Source organism: Canis lupus, chromosome 23 (assembly GCF_048164855.1).
Source record: "Canis lupus baileyi chromosome 23, mCanLup2.hap1, whole genome shotgun sequence".
Taxonomy (NCBI): Eukaryota; Metazoa; Chordata; class Mammalia; order Carnivora; family Canidae; genus Canis; species Canis lupus.
The window spans coordinates 23,911,598-23,928,265 of NC_132860.1; the positions used below are offsets into that span (position 1 = coordinate 23,911,598).

General features: G+C 42.7%; 1 protein-coding gene and 1 pseudogene across 1 annotated transcript; one reads left to right on the forward strand and one right to left on the reverse strand.

Annotated features, from left to right (window-relative positions):
- Positions 1–246: 246 nt before the first annotated feature.
- Positions 247–1,817, forward strand: LOC140615300 (olfactory receptor 52R1-like). The gene has a single exon (XM_072795213.1). It carries the CDS (start codon positions 247–249, stop codon positions 1,126–1,128), a length of 882 nt encoding a protein of 293 aa, XP_072651314.1. The 3' UTR covers positions 1,129–1,817.
- Positions 1,818–7,757: 5,940 nt separating this feature from the next.
- LOC140615301 (ubiquitin carboxyl-terminal hydrolase 17-like protein 6) lies at positions 7,758–9,359 on the reverse strand (annotated as a pseudogene).
- Between the last annotated feature and the right edge of the window lie 7,309 nt (positions 9,360–16,668).

Below are 16,668 nucleotides of genomic sequence, written 5' to 3' on the forward strand. Positions count from 1 at the left end.
ATTGTTCTTTACAAAAGAATATAAATAATATTATATAATAATATATTATATAATAATATATAAATAACATTAATTATTTGATTACTATAATCTGTATAGAGTATATACCTTCTCAGGGGAGAACAATTTTCCCATCCAGTGATGCTGGCTTCAGGGAACAGCTCTTCACAACCTGTATCCTTTATCCTACTTGGGATCCCAGGACTGGAGAATTACCAATTTTGGATTGCCTTTCCATTTTGTGCCATGTATCTCATAGCTATAGTAGGCAATGTCATTGTCCTTCATATAATCCGAACTGACCACACCCTGCATGAGCCCATGTACCTTTTTCTAGCCATGCTGGCTATCACTGACCTGGCTCTATCCTCCTCCACACAACCTAAAATGCTGGCTATACTCTGGTTTCATGCTCATGAGATTGAATACCATGCCTGCCTCATCCAGGTGTTCTTCATCCATGCCTTTTCCTCCGTGGAGTCCGGGTTGCTCATGGCTATGGCCTTGGACCGTTATGTGGCTATCTGCTTCCCACTCCACCACTCTACTTTCCTGACCCCAGCTGTAGTGGGTAAACTGGGAGCAGCTGTGATGATGAGAGGTTTGCTATGGGTGAGCCCCTTCTGCATTATGGTCTCCAGGATGCCCTTCTGCAACAACCACGTCATTCCCCAGTCATACTGTGAGCACATGGCTATGTTAAAGCTGGTGTGTGCAGACACTAGAGTAAACCGTGCATATGGGCTCTTTGTGGCCTTCTCTGTGGTTGGCTTTGATATAATTGTCATCAGTATATCCTATGTGATGATTCTGAGAACTGTTCTGGGGTTGCCCTCTGATGAAGCCCGGTTCAAGGCTTTTGGCACATGTGCTTCCCATATCTGTGTCATCTTGGCTTTTTATATCCCAGCCCTCTTTACTTTCCTCACCCACCGCTTTGGACATCATGTGCCCCGAGTGGTCCATATCATGTTCGCCAATTTCTATCTACTGGTACCTCCCATGCTCAACCCCATCATCTATGGAGTCAAAACCAAGCAGATCAGGGACAGGGTTATTCAAGGTTGTTGTGGAAAAGTCCCTAAGCCAAGGGTCACAGCATCACAACTAACCCCGCCACCACACTGATCTGGGAACATAAATGCAAAAAGTTTGCCAGGTCATCGCATATCAGCACAAAGCCTTCTTTGTGAACAAAAGGCCCAGAGGTTAGCAATCCCCTAAAGCAAAAGGAACAATTTTCAGAATGTCCAGAACAAGAGCTCTCTGAGGCATGTGACTGATCATAAATGCTGAGTGGACAAATGTTCATCATCACAAAAACACAATAAAGATATGTCCATCTATCAAATTACTGAAGATTTCAACAGAATGCCATCTTCTACAGACTAAGGGGAAAATGATCTTTATGCCGCCAGGAGAAATATAATTATATATATATAATTATATTTTATATTTATTATATATTATATATATAATCTCTTAATTAAAAAGGAGATTAGAACTTCCGCTAAGACAGCAAAAAAGTGTACATATTTTCCCATCTTGGAAACTCATTATAAAAATAGAATTGAGGGAAAAAGTACAAAGACATGTATAGATTGGTCATTTATAAAAACAGGGAAACATCCACATATTGATCTATAAGACCCAGAGACAGAATGAGCAATTGAATATGATGTATCATTTATATAATGTATTTTCAAAGAGTATTTATAGATGTGAAAGATGATCAAGATATAATGGTAAAGAAAAAAGACACATAACATTTGCCCATAATGCTGATAACAATTTGCATAGATAAAGATTCTGGGAATCCATCTAAATGATAATAATAGCAACTCAGAGTAGTGACATTTATGGTATTTCCATTTCCCTTTTGCACTTTCATGTATTTTTTAAAATCATCCTTAATTTAGGAAGTTTAATTTTACTATGAGGAAAAAGTAACTGACACAACAACAAAAGTGTACAGAACAGGTTAACTCAGTGCCAAAGCCTAGAAGAATGGAGGGGATAATCTGAGAAGATGAAGGACTCATGAATACAGAAAATTCCAGAAAAGCTTGAAAATCTTGATTAAGAGTCCTGACAGAATCATAACTCCTTGAGACTGCTGACTGTGAGGAATAGGGATGCTGAGTGTTGATCTCTCTTTCCACAAATGGCCTATTCCCTGTTGACAATAAAGTTCACAATGAAGAAGTTCTGGAAAAGAAAGAAAAAGGAGATTGTCTTCTGAAGATACATTGTATGGTTACAGGCAGTGAGAAAGTCACTAGAAATTTGAGTATTTGTTAATATTTAATTTCTTTTTAAATTAAAAATTTAAGCTGTTTTAGAAAACTGTATTTTTTCTTATTTTTCAACTCTATTGAGGTGTCCTTACACAAAAAGTTGCACATGCTTAATGTATTCATTTTCATGAATTTGGACATATGCATACACACGATAGCATCATCACAAGCAAGGTAAAAACCTTCCATCACAATTGTTGCATTTGTCCTTTTATCCTCTTTCACCATTCTCCTGTCAAAGCCAATAGTGAAGAAGGTTCTAGACCTCAGGCTCTCATGTTACTAAAACCAACATCAGATGAAGGTCAACTCTCAACCACTGAGCCACCCACGTGCCCAAGGAGGGAAATTTTGACATATCATATGACACTGATGACTGTTGAGGATACTACACTAAGTGAATTAAGCCAGTCACTAAAGGACAAATATTGTGTGATTCTACTTATATGAGATATGAAGAGTAGTCAGAACTCTAAATAGATAACTGGGAATGAGGAATGTTAATGGGTATACAGTTGCAGTTTTACAAGATGAAGAGTTATAGAGATGGATGTTTGTGATGATTAAACATTATTTACGTATTTAAAACCACTGAACTGTACACTTAAAAATGCTTACCATAGTAAATTTTATATTAGTTGTGTTTGACCAAAATTTTTTAAAAAGAAAAAAAAAAAAGAACAAACCAGGTAGGCACTGCATTCTAATGCCCTCACACAACCCCCCACCAATCTCCCCTTTTGCCACTTATCTTCGAGGGTCAGTGGAAATGATGATCTTCATCTTTTTGAGGGTGAACTACTATCATGCTCCATATTCAATCACCTACTACTTCCTTAATGAGTTTTCTATACCAATTAATCTCTATATATAGTGTTCTATATTTTCCTTTTCTCACTATCTTCTATAACTTTACATTTATCTAAGCCTGTTCAAGCTTGTAAAAATCCTTCATCCATCTATGGTCTTCTTAGTGATGGCCTATTACTCTCCTTGCCTTCACTGAGGAGTTTCTAGAAATAATATACACTGTAGCTCTACCACTTATTTGTCCCTTCATCCTCAAGCCACTGTAGCCGGTTCTCAGCTTTCTTCATTGGACTTCAACTGTTTTTTCTAGGGCCACTATGCTCTTGGCTGCATTTGAAATTTTTAATCCTTAAAGGACCTGGTCACTTCAGTAATTTGACATTGTTGTTCATGTAACACCCAGTCATTACACCACCTCTCTTGGTTTTAATAGTTTAAGTAAAGCCGTCTAAGCTCATCTTGCTTTAGTGTATGTAGTTCTTTCCCATAACTTCTACAGAGTTTGTCTTCATTGGTTTCCTTTTGTAAATGTACTCACTGAGGTTGTTCACTCACACTGTTAGACTAAAATGGTATGTATACAATGATAACTTCAAAATGTTTGGGTGACTTTTGCCTAGAAATTCACACCCATGTGGGCACTTAAGATCCATAGAAATCTTTAGGTGGTTTTCCCTTGGTCGTTTCATATACAACATATTCAAAATTGAATGCTTTGATTTTTATTATTTATTATATATTATCTATGCATAGAATCTTATGATCAATACAGGAAATAATTATCACCAAAATGTATAAGATTATTTAGATATATTTTCCTTGAATTTAAGAATAGAATGTATATATGTGTGTGTGCATTTTATTTATATAAATAACTAAAATAGATTTGATTCAAGTTTTCTCAATAATAGAATACTTATCCATGACTAGATAGCTCTCCTAACTAAAAAGAAAATTTCTCTGAATATTTATGTGTGACAATGTAATTCATTATCTCTATAGAATGTGAGAATTGAGAGGACAAATGTTACAAATCCAGGAAAACATGCAGATCTTAAGCAACTTGACATCTAAATTTCCAACCTTCTTGTTGGCTGGCATTCCTGGCCTAGAATGTGTCCATGTGTGGATCTCTATCCCCTTCTGCTGTCTCTATACCATTGCCCTCTCTGGAAATAGCATGATCCTATTTGTCATCATTACCCAGAAGAGTTTCCAAGAGCCCATGCACTATTTTCTTTTTTTCTTTTTCTTTTTTCTTTTCTTTTTTTTTTTTTTTTTTTTGGCGTTTTGAACAAAGCATTTTATTTTTTTTAATAAATTTATTTTGTATCGGTGTTCAATTTGCCAACATACAGAATAACACCCAGTGCTCATCCCGTCAAGTGCCCCCCTCAGTGCCTGCCATCCAGTCACCCCCACCCCCTGCCCACCTCCACTTCCACCAACCCTTGTTCGTTTCCCAGAGTTAGGAGTCTTCCATGTTCTGTCTCCCTTTCTGATATTTCCTACTTATTTTCCTCCTTTCCCCTTTATTCCCTTTCACTATTTTTTATATTCCTAAATCAATGAGACCATATGTTTGTCCTTCTCCAATTGACTTATTTCACTCAGCATAATACCCTCCAGTTCCATCCATGTTGAAGCAAATGATGGGTATTTGTCGTTTCTAATGGCTGAGTAATATTCAATTGTATACATAAACCACATCTTCTTTATCTATTCATCTTTCGATGGACACCGAGGTTCCTTCCACAGTTTGGCTATTGTGGACATTGCTGCTAGAAACATCGGGGTGCAGGTGTCCCGGCGTTTCATTGCATCTGCATCTATGGGGTAAATCCCCAGCAGTGCAATTGCTGGGTCGTAGGGCAGGTCTATTTTTAACTATTTGAGGAACCTCCACACAGTTTTCCAGAGTGGCTGCACCACTTCACACTCCCACCAACAGTGCAAAAGGGTTCGCCTTTCTCCACATCCTCTCCAACATTTGTGGTTTCCTGCCTTGTTAATTTTCCCCATTCTCACTGGTGTGAGGTGGTATCTCATTGTGGTTTTGATTTGTATTTCCTAATGGCCAGTGATGTGGAGCATTTTCTCATGTGCTTGTTGGCCATGTGTATGTCTTCCTCTGTGAGATTTTTGTTTAAGTCTTTTGCCCATTTCTTGATTGGATTGTTGTTTTCTTTGCTGTTGAGTTGAATAACTTCTTTATAGATCTTGGAAACTAGCCCTTTATCTGATACGTCATTTGCAAATATCTTCTCCCATTCTGTAGGTTGTCTTTTAGTTTTGTTGACTGTATCCTTTGCTGTGCAAAAGCTTCTAATCTTGATTAAGTCCCAATAGTTCATGTTTGCTTTTGTTTCTTTTGCTTTCGTGGATGTATCTTGCAAGAAGTTACTGTGGCCGAGTTCAAAAAGGGTGCTGCCTGTGTTCTCCTCTAGAATTTTGATGGAATCTTGTCTCACATTTAGATCTTTCATCCATTTTGAGTTTATCTTTGTGTATGGTGAAAGAGAGTGGTCTAGTTTCATTCTTCTGCATGTGGATGTCCAATTTTCCCAGCATCATTTATTAAAGAGACTGTCTTTCTTCCAGTGGATAGTCTTTTCTCCTTTGTCGAATATCAGTTGACCATAAAGTTGAGGGTCCATTTCTGGATTCTGTATTCTGTTCCATTGATCTATGCGTCTGTTTTTGTGCCAGTACCACACTGTCTTGATGAACACAGCTTTGTAGTACAACCTGAAATGTGGCATTTTGATGCCCTCAGATATGGTTTTCTTTTTTAAAATTCCCTTGGCTATTCGGGGTCTTTTCTGATTCCACACAAATCTTAAAATAATTTGTTCTAACTCTCTGAAGAAAGTCCATGGTATTTTGATAAGGATTGCATTAAACGTGTAAATTGCCCTGGGTAACATTGACATTTTCACAATATTAATTCTGCCAATCCATAAGCATGGAATATTTTTCCATCTCTTTGTGTCTTCCTCAATTTCTTTCAGAAGTGGCTTTTTTTTTTTTTTTTTTTTTTTTTTTTTTTTTTTTTTTAGGATATAGATACTTTACCTCTTTGGTTAGGTTTATTCCTAGGTATCTTATGCTTTTGGGTGCAATTGTAAATGGGATTGAGTCCTTAATTTCTCTTTCTTCAGTCTCACGGTTATAATACATTTATTTTTTATTGGTGTTCAATTTGCCAACATACAGAATAACACCCAGTGCTCATCCCATCAAATGCCCCCCTCAGTGCCCGTCACCCATTCACCCCAACCCCCCCCACCTCTCCCCCCCTCACCACCCCCAGTTCGTTTCCCAGAGTTAGGAGTCTTTATGTTCTGTCTCCCTTTCTGATATTCCCCACACACTTCTTCTCCCTTACCTTATATTCCCTTTCAATATTATTTATATTCCCCAAATGAATGGGAACATATAATGTTTCTCCTTCTCTGATTGACTTACTTTACTCGGCATAATACCCTCCAGTTCCATCCACGTTGAAGCAAATGGTGGGTATTTGTTATTTCTAATGGCTGAGTAATATTCCATTGTATACATAGACCACATCTTCTTTATCCATTCATCTTTCGATGGACACTGAGGCTCCTTCCACAGTTTGGCTACTGTGGACATTGCTGCTATAAACATCAAGGTGTAGGCGTCGCGGCAATTCATTGCATCTGTATCTTCGGGGTAAATCCCCAACAGTGCAGTTGCTGGGTTGTAGGGCAGCTCTATTTTTAACTCTTTGAGGAACCTCCACACAGAAATTCAGAAATTCAGACATTTATAAAACAATTTCAGATTAACTCGTTAATTTCTGTTTACAACCAATGTACAATTTGCCAGGATGATTTACCTACATTTTTTAGAATTTGAACTGGTCTGAAATCCAGAGAACACTTCTTCTGTGTCAGGAGGTGCCACATAGCAGATGGTAGCAAAATGTTCATATTAAACTTATGTTCAGTGGGAGGCTGGGCATTTCCCTTTGGAATAAGAGTCCCTGTCAGGTTTCTTCTCTGCAGTCTTAATGTAGGAGATAGTGAAGGGAACATAATACATTCAATGAGATTCAATCAGGCCGGATGCAGTTATCTCCCCAAAATAAGCATTTAATTCCTTTCTTACCATTTCCAAGCATGACCAAAACACATCGCTGGCAAGGCCCCACGCATGCTTCTGTTCAGGCAAATATTCTTTCGATATAAATAGAAGATAAGCAATGGGAAGTGGGGAGCATGATGAGAGGGTCGAACATACTTCAAATCCAGGTCCTCAGCATCATATCCACTCTCAATCCTGACTGCTCACTACCTCTCACCTGCAAGTTGCCCCTACTCTCCCCAAGGCTGAAGGGGAGGCAGGTTCCTGGATAGACCCCATATGAAATCCACACTATTCCAATATAAGATCATGACAATGAACCCGCTTTAAATGTCAGTGTCCTCTAGTTTCAGTCGAAGGCCATAGCCCATGAACACACCCAGATAGATGGTTCTTCCATACATACAGAACACACATTTCACACAACACCAAATATTTCCAGTGTGGGACTGTGTTCGGGTTTGGTGAGTGAGTGACACCGTGTGTGTGTGTGTGTGTGTGTGTGCACGCGCGCGTGCGTGCCCATGTGCAATAAAGTTAGTAGACACATCCCTGCACTGCTTCCCCAGACCTCTGTCCCTTCTTGCTCGTCCTCTTGGTTGGTCTGGCTCTCCCTGGCACATGCGGGACTTTGGCCACGTCCCCGGCCACCTGAGGTGGGATCATCCCAGCTGCAGTGTGGAGCAGGTCCATGGTTTGCTGAGGATGATTCTTGGGCATCTCATGTCTGTATTTGGAGTGCTGAAGGATGACTGCATTCTCAGGAAGAGCAATTTCTCTTCTGACATGAAGTTCAGGCTTAGGTCGGTTGCATTCTTGGAGGCATCTCCCCTGGTCTAATGTGGTTTGTTGCCTTGAGGTCTCTTCCCCGTGCTCCTCCGACTCAGCAAGGTTCACAGTGGGATCCCTTGTGCTCTCTCCTGAGGCCTCACCCACCTCTGCAGGGTCTGCCTCGGAAGATGCGATTCCTCCCTCAACTTACCCACTCACAAGGTCTCTTTCCATATCGGTCTTCTGCATATAAAAGAGGACATAGGCAAGTTGGCGCAGGGCACAAGTCACAACGCAGGCGCTGACCTTAGCATCATCCATTTTATGCCACTGGCCATTTCCTGCCTTTACGAAACAGAAATAACGTCCACTGTGGCAACTCCACCCAGCATGCACCAGCACGGCATAGAGCACATAAACCAAGGGTCCTGCCCTCTGCTCAGACAGGGAGTGTTGCATGTCAAGGCACTCAGGATATTGCATCTCCTTAGTCATTTTGTTGCCTGTGAAGTCTGAGAATCGTTTCAAGACCAGGATGAGGACTTTTGCACAACTGTGCAAAGTCAACACCTTGGACGCAGGCACTTTCTCTAGACACTTACTACAATGGTAGGCATTTTCACCTTCAAGCATTTCGGGCTTCACCAACTGCTCCAAAGCTTGGCTGACACTCTGAGCAGCCCCGATGTCCAGGCTGATGTCCAGGTAAGGTTCCAGAGTGCTGGAAATGCTTTGGCAGTGGAGACACTGGATTTGTGACCTCCAGTACCCCCCAAAGATATGCTGGATGAGGGTGCTCTCCTGAGAATGCTGAGAGTCTGAGGGCTTGTCTTCAGGCAAGCATGCTTGCTGCATTGCATCCAGAATGAACATGAGATACTCATGGGCATCTTCTTGCTTGTGTGTGTGGAAGGCGGCAAGCAGGAGTGGAAGGGGTCGGAGCACACGTCCAGGATGGCAGAGAACCCGGGTCATGTGAGCCTGCAGAGTACACAGCGTGCAGGATGTCTGCTTCCTACAGGCTGTCCCGTGCTTCTGGGACAGCACGTAGCTGGCAAGGGGCTCTGTGTAGGTCAGACACTGTAGGGTTGCATTCACGTAGCAAGTGTTCCCCATGTTCTGAAGCCCAGCTCCCACCTGGGAAAGATCCTCCCAACTCAGAGGCGTCTTGGTGGGAGGCCGCCCTGCTGATGCGGGAGCCAAAGGATCAGTCAGGGAGGAGAGTGTCTTTGATGCAGGGGATGTCTTCTCAGGCAGAGAGGGTCCTCCGTGGACTTCAGCACCACCTCTCTTTGACCAGCATGATTGGGGTTTGGGAGAGTCGTTGAACTGAGACGCCTCTGAGCGGTGGAGGTAGGCAGCGTCCATGTCGGCAGAAACAGTGTCCACAAGATAAATTCAACCAGGAGCTTCAGGTCACAAAGGGATGCTTCTCTCACTGAGCCAGTTTCCAAATGGCAGATAGTGACCCTCACCTCCACCTTTTATGGCTTTTGGGCCCTGGGATAAGGCACAAAATCCTCTAATCCACTGGAATCGCTTGATTGGATTACAGGATTTGGGTGTGGTCCCTTTCTCATAGAGAACATTCAGGTCAGCCCACCTCCTAATCTTGCCTCTGAAAACAGCCAACACATTCAGATTCTTCTCAACCTCCTTAAGTGTCCCTGCACCTTTCTGAACAGAATTTGTTCAGAGTTTCTATGTTCAAAGGAAATCTTTTTGAAAGTCCTTTTCCTTTGACTAACCGCAAGGGAGCCAAGGAGTGTCAGATGTCAGTCCTGTAGGACAGGGAAGATCACTTTCCCAAAGGAGCTGAGATATCACATAGGAACACGTTCTCCTCACCAGCCAGAGTGTTTGTAGCTGTAACCAATTATTTGGGAACGTGGCATCCATTGCTTTGCTTCTACACCTTCATCTCTCTCTACTATGATTCCAATATACAAAGATTATGAAGGTTTAGATGAATATCATTTTCTGCTTAGGTGTGTCTCGGGTCTACAACAAGAGAAATTCTCTGGCTGGTGTTATGCTTTGGGAAAGATTCCTTTAAAACTCCTTTTCCTGCAAGTCTATATCTTAAATCCAGTTTTCATATGCCTAATTTTAACTGTTCCTCAGGTAATTCTACACCAATATCCATTATATACTTTCGATTTAATTGGAGTATGTTGTAGGCTTGCACATTTTTTACACATTATGGTTTTGGCAGTTGTAGATGCAGGGAGGAAGGCACTGCGGTGGCTCGTGGTTTGGAAATGCCATTATGGTTTATTCTGCTTACAGAATTAGTAGTGTCTGTGGAAATTTTGAGTCGACAAGACAATTAATTCCTTCTTGTGACCATGACCTTTTCCAGTTTATGAATTTGGGTAAGTCTTAGGAAAGGTGGAAACCTAAGTCCATTTGTCTTCGTTACTAAACAGAGGCCAAGAACAACAGGAGCATTTTGCCAGGCCTTGGTCAGTGACTGGGCTTCAGAAACACTGGGGCCCTGCTGAATTCTTGACGTTCACTTGTCATCACTGGACACTAAGAGAATAAAAGTGTCATCTTTGACACCACCATGTTTTAGGATATTTATTCTGTAATCACGGAGTCCAAAAAAATTTTGTGTAGGATGCTCTTTATGATATCTCCGTTTTTAACTGGAAGTTTTAATTGACAAAATGAATGTTACATCATGAATATCCTCAAACTTTGACCCCATTTTCATTGCCATTAGCTCTAAATCGAGCAGAAGTGTTGGTAAAATACCAATAGTCAGGAAACAGGAGTCCTGAGGTTAATTCCCACGCTAAAATGTACCACTATGATTTCACTTGCAGAAATTTTGGTATCCACCAAATCCACATGGACTTACATCTCCATTCAGAGACACACACACAGGCACACACACATAGAGCCCACCCGCTGTGGGCTCTGCAAATGGACATTGTTTTCTCCTGAGATGGGTTTTTCTTGTGTCAATGCTGGTAGCTTTGCGGGAACTGTGATTGTCAATATTTAACCCATGCAGCTTGTTTATTCTTTAGTGTTAATTTAGAATTGTGTGTAGTGTTTTATGTCCCTTAATAAAATATTAGCACAGATGAATAGCGTGCATGTCTTGCTTTTGATCTTGTTTTGTGGGGGTTTTTTCTCGGCATTTCTGAACCTCTCTATAATTATATTAATTCCATTAATTCCTCCAGCCTTAGTTACCTGAGGGGAGACAGCAGCTTGATCGGTTCAGGGAATACGTAGACATTGAGGATCTCCTGCACACCCAGGGTTCTGCGTGAAGTACTGCATAGGGAACATTGATCCCTGAGCATCCAGGGTGGGTGCCATTAGCACCACACGGGGCCTCGGTTGCACGTTGGTCTGTAATGGGACGAGTTGACGGTTGTCCTCTATACATATCCCAAAACCCACTTCAATGTTGGTTCATGCTGCCTCCTTCCTGAGGCCTGGGCATGGAGATTTTTCACCCTCCAGATGATTTCTCAAGGAAGCAATGTTTGACAAGTGGGCACAAAATGGTCCAATAACACGAGACCAAGGACTGGTTGCTTCCTTCTGACTCTCTCTCTCTTTCTCTCTCTGTCTCTCATCCTCAGGCATATCTCTGATGTGGGCTCATGGAAACAAAACAATACAACACCATGTGAAACCAAACCAAATGAAACTAAATGAAACAAAACCAAATCAAACCAAACCAAACCAAACCAAACCAAAGCACATCCATTGTCATGTTGAGAGAATTTCTTTTTTTAGGAAAAACAACTGACTGCTCTTTCCTCACTCCAGAGCACATGTTTAAGGGTGTTCCCTCTCTCTGTGCAGATGCCTGTAGGTGGAGGGTAGAGGAGCTCCTGGATGAGCGCACTGGGCTTTTAAAAGTCAGAGGTCAGTAGAGAAGCCATGGTGTGGGATCCTTCTCCTGCCCACAAGGCCTAAGTAACTGCCATTCATGCAATCATTATGTGACCCAGGTCAGAGTCTGGTCCCTAGAGCCTTGGGCCCCGGTCTCATCCCATGAACACTTCCCTATTGCTATCTCACGGCTTCTGATGAAAATGCGGCTTCTTGGGCACTCAAGGGATGCGTGCAGTAATAGAAATGTTCCCTACTTTCTGGAAGCCTATGAAGATCCCAGAGGTCCAAGGGTAGAAAGGCCTATCCTCACAGGGGAAGTTGGGATTGGAGCTAGTGAAGTAGCCTAAGGAGTCTTGAACCTGCAGATATATAGGGTACAGGGGTGAGGAGACAGGCAGGCGTGAGCAAAGGGCCATAAGGCTGGATTCTCCATCAGAATTGGCACTTCATGTACAGTTGAGGGGATTCATTCCATGTGACCAGGGAGACCAGGGAGAAAGGCTAGCTGAAGAAGTCCTGAGCAGGCCTGTGCTCTCCCCTCTAGTCACCTCACGTGTATTTTGCTTCCCCGCCATCCATTAACCAAAGCAAAGCAAAGCAAAGCAAAGCAAAGCAGACCAAACCTGTCTTCCCAAAGGAAAATCCACTCCCATCCAGATATGGAGGAAGACAGAGTTATCTGGACAAACTGGCATAGGTTATGGATACACCATGAGCGTGAGACACTAAATCTCAAAATTGTCAAGAAGCAAAACTTATAGATGGAGAACCATAAAATTCATTCCAGTGACAAAAAGCCAAACATGAAGAATGTATCTATAAAATAAAAATGTAAAAAAATTGATGTTAACAAAAGCCTTAAAATCAGAGTTGAGAAAATATGAAACCAGGTGAAAAGGGGAAAAACACAAAAAAGCATCGTATAATTTTAAACCGCAGGTATAGGAATCATTAGGTAAATGCTCAAATTCTGTATACTGTGTTGTCCCACACCCGGGATACGCAGTCCTTTGATGTCCATAAACATGGTGTTCATGGGATCTTCGGAGCTGATCTTCCGGGGGAGGGGCATGCTGCACTGATGCACAGTGGTCTGTTGCTCGTCTGGTTTACACCTCCCCTTGCCACGGGGTCTGGCTCATTGTGAGCTCTTTCTGGTTTTCCTGTGTGGCTTCGTTCCCTGAAAGCTCCCTGTGCCACTTTAGGAGACCAGCACAAAATGGCTGGAATCTGATCTCCAGTCTCAGAGCAGAGAGATCAGGCTCCTGCTCTTCAGTCAGCTCTCAGGGACAAGCAGGAGTCACTGCTGGGGGTGCCAGACGCTGCAGACTCCTGTAGTGGATGCCCAGACCAATCCGCCTGGAGGAGAGAGAGGGTTGCCCTGTTACTGTTTGTTCCAGGGTCTCTGCACTGAGGGCTGTCCCCCGGTGGTGCACCTACACCCTCTGTCTCTCCCAGGGCAAGGCACAGGGTCCCCACTTCCCTGTCCCTTGCAGAATTCCCAGGTGGAGAGTGGTCAGCCGACTAGGCAAAGTGGCTCCAGTTTTACGGCCAACTGAGCTGAGAGCCCCCTTGCACTCTTGGTGACCATGACCAGTGTCCACAGCCCAGGATTTGGGAAGGCCACCCCCTCGGGCATCCCCAGTCTTTCTGGAATTCTGGGAATTCTGAGACACTGTGTCCGGACTAGTGTCTGCCCATTTCACCAACTGAGCTCCTTTCAGGCAAGGTTGTCTCTCACCAGATCAGATTGCTAAGGCTTGCAATTGTGGGCTCCGTGGCCCTTTCCTTTCCCAATCCTGGGATGTGTAAACTGCCTGCCCTGCCATTTGCCTTCTGATGTATCACTTTGGATTCACGTCTCGCATCTCCCACCTTGCCGAGGGTGGTTGCTTTTCTACTTGCAGAGGTCCAGCAAGTCTTTTATTAAACGTCATGTTGACTTCCTGGCTGTTCACAATGATTTGGTAGCAACTACCTAGCTTCAAGGATCCAGATGAACTGAGGTCCCCAATTCTTCTACCATCTTGCCCCTTCCCTATAATTTTTCATTTCAATTGTAATTTTGCCACTGATTTACAGACTTGAACTCAATGATTTTTTAAAATATATTTATTCTTGAGAAAACAATAATCAATTTGCCAGGCTCCTCGGGGAGTTGGTGCATATACAACGCCTAATATCTTTTGTAAGTTATCATAGAAATACAAGTATTGTGATGAAGCTATTTGGAGTTAATGATGTGCATAGAAACAGGGTTAGAGGATGATAACACCTCTAACTAGTTCATATCCAAAAGTAGATACTGATGCATTGATGGGAAGCCAGAATGGTCACTGTCCTCCTAATTTCTGTCAAATGCACTTAGTCCTATTTGGGAAATTTCAAATTCGATGTAGAAAACTCTTCTTGTTTAACTGATGTGCAGTATCTGATGGCTCTAGCTTTGCTTATTTAATAGAGGATGCACGGGCATAGCTCGTTGTTTTCCTATCCCGAGGAATCCACCCACATGTAGAGAAAGTATCCTCTTTCTTTTAGAATATAAAATAAATATGTGTCACTTGCTTCAAAAAGTTAAGATACATTGGATCCAGAAGTGATGAGGTCTGAAGACAGGTGGAAAACCATTTGTCTTACTTAGACAATATTTAGAGTCGTTCACTTATGTGTGGATGTGTGTGTTGTTTGAGTATCTGTGTGTGTTGGGGGTTTGTTTCAGGAAAGAGGGTCTACCTGGAGGAAGACCAGACCTTGCCCACCCCACAAGCTGTCCTCCAAAGCCCCATCTGCCCTGAAAACTCTAGTGATGAATGACCTGTCACTCTTCCTGCAATTTTCTCTATCCTACAACAGTCATGTCTGGGTCCAGGTGTGACTCTGAGACTGGGCTAAATAGTTCCCTCTGTGCCCTGAAATCCTGTGTCTGTCATTTTGGCTGGAGCTGTTTTGTAAAACCTACCAACCTTTGCATCCCTGGATCCAGGAATTCCAGATCAAAGAAGACTGATATAGTATTTTTGGAATTAAAGGGTTTAAACTCACAAAGTGGAGTTCGATTTTGAATGACTACATCCAATGAAGTCACTTTTATTGTTGATTTGATCTAAATTGACAAGAATCTTAAGGGACATGGAAATAGGGCAGCACGCATGAATGACGAAGGAAAAAGCCACAGAAAAATCCACATATACAAGTCAGTCTGTAGATTTTGGTATCCAAACTTCTGCTGGATTAACATGTGCTTTCATACGCACACACACAAGCGCACACATTATTTGATCTTATCTCATGAAAACCTCCATAATTACCCATTCAGCTCCCTGCACGGTGTGGCCAGCACCTCCAGGAGGCCCTTCTCCCACCTGTGCTACCCACACCTGAGGAAGTCCACCCACCTGGTTCGCATTCCATGGGGGAAGTCACAGGAAGGAGCCTTGCACGGTGATCTCAGACCAGCAGGGGGCGACGCTGGCCAGCACAAGTTTTTCCTAGGCTTCCAGGAGGACCCCACTTTGTGCAGTTGCTCAGGCTGGCAGGTGTGCAGCTCCACACTTTGGGCTGCAGCGTGTGCAATTGCTAGAGCTGCAGAGGCACGATGAATATTTACAGAAGGTCTGGGAACGTGGTATTCCCACCTTGCAACTCTAATGTTGGCACAGCTGGACACTGCATTCTGAGGAAAGGTGAAAAAATCCTTCATGTGCTGTGCTTCCAGTACTCCACAGTCCTTGCTCATCCCCTGTGCAGCCCCTGCATCTGTGGAAATCGTGGCTTTCAATGGAAGATTGGAGGCCCTACTGAGAGTTAAATATTGGTTTGGAAAAGAGTGGATAGGTTGTGACCCTGTAGGAGCCAGGAAGTTTCTGATAATATTGCCCTGCTAGTAATTGCTCCTCAAGATTCACCTCTGGCTAGGACCTTCCAAGCAGGGAAGGAGGCCTGAGGAATCGCTCTCAAGAACAATGTTACTCCCTATCTATTTTCCGATCTACTGTTTTGTCCACCTATCCCTGAAGAACCTATCTGTAATCCATGTCTCCTCCATCATCTCTCCATCATACACCTAGAAATATCTCATTCATCACAGTCCACATATTCACTTTCACATAATAGGAGAGGAGATGATTTTCCCACTGCTGTGCACCTGATTTCACAGAAACTACTAAGGCAGGACTGTCTTGGCCCAGTACATAGTAGTTTTTAAACATAACTGTCTTGTGTTTTAAAATGACTTAGCTTGTGAAAAATCCATTAAAAATGACATTGGCACAGGCATGTTGACTTCCATGTCTCTTAAACATCCTGCCTGCAATGCTGCTACTTTCTGGTGAATAACTCCATGACCAAGAGAAGAGAAAAAGAAAGTAGAGGAGCCCCAGTTTGCACAAACACCACAGTGTCCTCCATTAACTTGGTAATGAGCATGTCTGCACGTGGCCTGGCCCAGAGCCTGATCCTTTATACTCCTGAGCGCTTGCCCCCAGGCCTATAGCCTTCCCCACCGCTGTGACACAGTCAGCACACACTAGCTGCACTGGAGCTTCAGTTCTGTGAAAGCAAGTGTTCCAGAAGACATAGGAAATAACCGGCCCCCTCCTGGACTCTTCTAAATAGCACATGAGTTAGTGAGTGTGCGTGTCCAACATAGATATCATTTAATTTGGAATAATTTGTGTGGAGTCAGTCTTCTTGAATGTGTAACTCATGAATCGAAGTGTGAAGAGAAAGGACGGTTTTCTGAAATAGCTGCAGTTTTGAACACCTGACCCAGGGTTACAGGGCACCAAGCGTTCCATTCAGGAGCAAATCC